We start from the raw sequence: 1322 nt of genomic DNA on the forward strand, positions 1-1322 counted from the left end.
TTTTTTTTTTTTTAAAGAAAGAAAAAAAGATCTTTCCATACTCACATATATTTCATAGCTGTCTGAAGTATGCTGGATGCTGTAGATCAGCAATGAAAAACAAACACCTGGAGCCTCCACAACCTGCAACCTTTGCATTTATGTTGCATCATTCAGAAAACAACACCTAGTTGTGTTGAGGTCTGTGTTATGCTAGAGAGTACATGTATGTGCACTTTATGCGCACATGTTAAATATTTTTACATCATCTCTGTTTACCTCCCTTCCTCTCTAACTCCTCCCCGCCCCTCCCCCATTTGGATGGCAACAACCCCAACCCTCCACAGCACAGCTGACCAGCCTGGCCACGCTGCCCCCTGCTGACCGACAGCTACGGGAGCCCGCCCTCCTCAGCAAGAGAGCCACTGTGGAGGCATGGCTGACCAGAGAGGCCAACACACTACAGAAATACAGACTGGTAAGACTTGAAGATGCACACTTAAAGAAAACATACTGTATGTACGTGCACAAGTGCTACTGTGTGATTGCAAGTCAAAGCTCCTCTTCTCTGTTAATGTGCAGGACCTGGCAGAGAAGCACCAGAAAACACTGCAGCTGTTGAGGAAGCAGCAGACCATCATTCTGGATGACGAGCTGATCCAGTGGAAGAGACGGCAACAGCTGGCAGGCAATGGGGGCCCGCCAGAGGGAGGCCTGGACATCCTGCAGTCCTGGTGAGTTTTCCTCCACCTCCCACCAAGATCCCAGCCACTAGACTCCCTCCCAAAGCAAAGGGTTACAGGTTTACAAGCTTTCAATTGACTACCGCTGGGTTTATTTCCAAAGTTTATTGGCTCCTAATAAACATACACACAGACTGTCTGACAGTCAGACTCTTTTTTCAGAAAACTCTTATTTTCAGAATGGCAGTTGTTCTCTTTGTATTTTTTGGATAAAAAATACCTATCCACTCAAGCATGTTGTAACTATCCTGTTTTGATTTAAATTGTTAATGGTATGCTGGAGTACATATTTCTGTACAATATGTAAACATATTTCCTCTGGGCATGTCTATGCTTAGGCCTAAATTCTTACTTGTGCGTGTGTGTGTGTGTGTGTTTGTGTGTGTGTTTGTTAGGTGTGAGAAGCTGTCAGAAACTATCTGGCAAAACAGGCAGCAGATTCGGAGGGCAGAACACCTCAGACAACAGCTGCCAATCCCCGGCCCCATTGAAGAGCTCCTCAACGAACTCAACAGTACTATCACAGATATCATCTCAGCATTGGTCACCAGGTGTGTGTGTGTGTGTGTGTGTGTGTGTGTGTGTGTGTGTGTGTGTGTG

General features: G+C 45.8%; 1 protein-coding gene across 3 annotated transcripts in view; it reads left to right on the forward strand.

Annotated features, from left to right (window-relative positions):
• The window catches only part of stat5a (signal transducer and activator of transcription 5a), a 64852-nt gene that overhangs the window by 51105 nt on the left and 12425 nt on the right, over positions 1-1322 (forward strand). For all 3 annotated transcript variants that reach the window (XM_032536477.1, XM_032536478.1, XM_032536476.1), the window contains 3 exons: positions 327-457; positions 562-713; positions 1118-1273. In XM_032536477.1, the coding sequence (XP_032392368.1) occupies positions 327-457; positions 562-713; positions 1118-1273 (439 nt within the window). The remainder of the gene's footprint in view (positions 1-326; positions 458-561; positions 714-1117; positions 1274-1322) is intronic.

Source organism: Etheostoma spectabile, chromosome 15, assembly GCF_008692095.1.
Source record: "Etheostoma spectabile isolate EspeVRDwgs_2016 chromosome 15, UIUC_Espe_1.0, whole genome shotgun sequence".
NCBI classification, from domain to species: domain Eukaryota; kingdom Metazoa; phylum Chordata; class Actinopteri; order Perciformes; family Percidae; genus Etheostoma; species Etheostoma spectabile.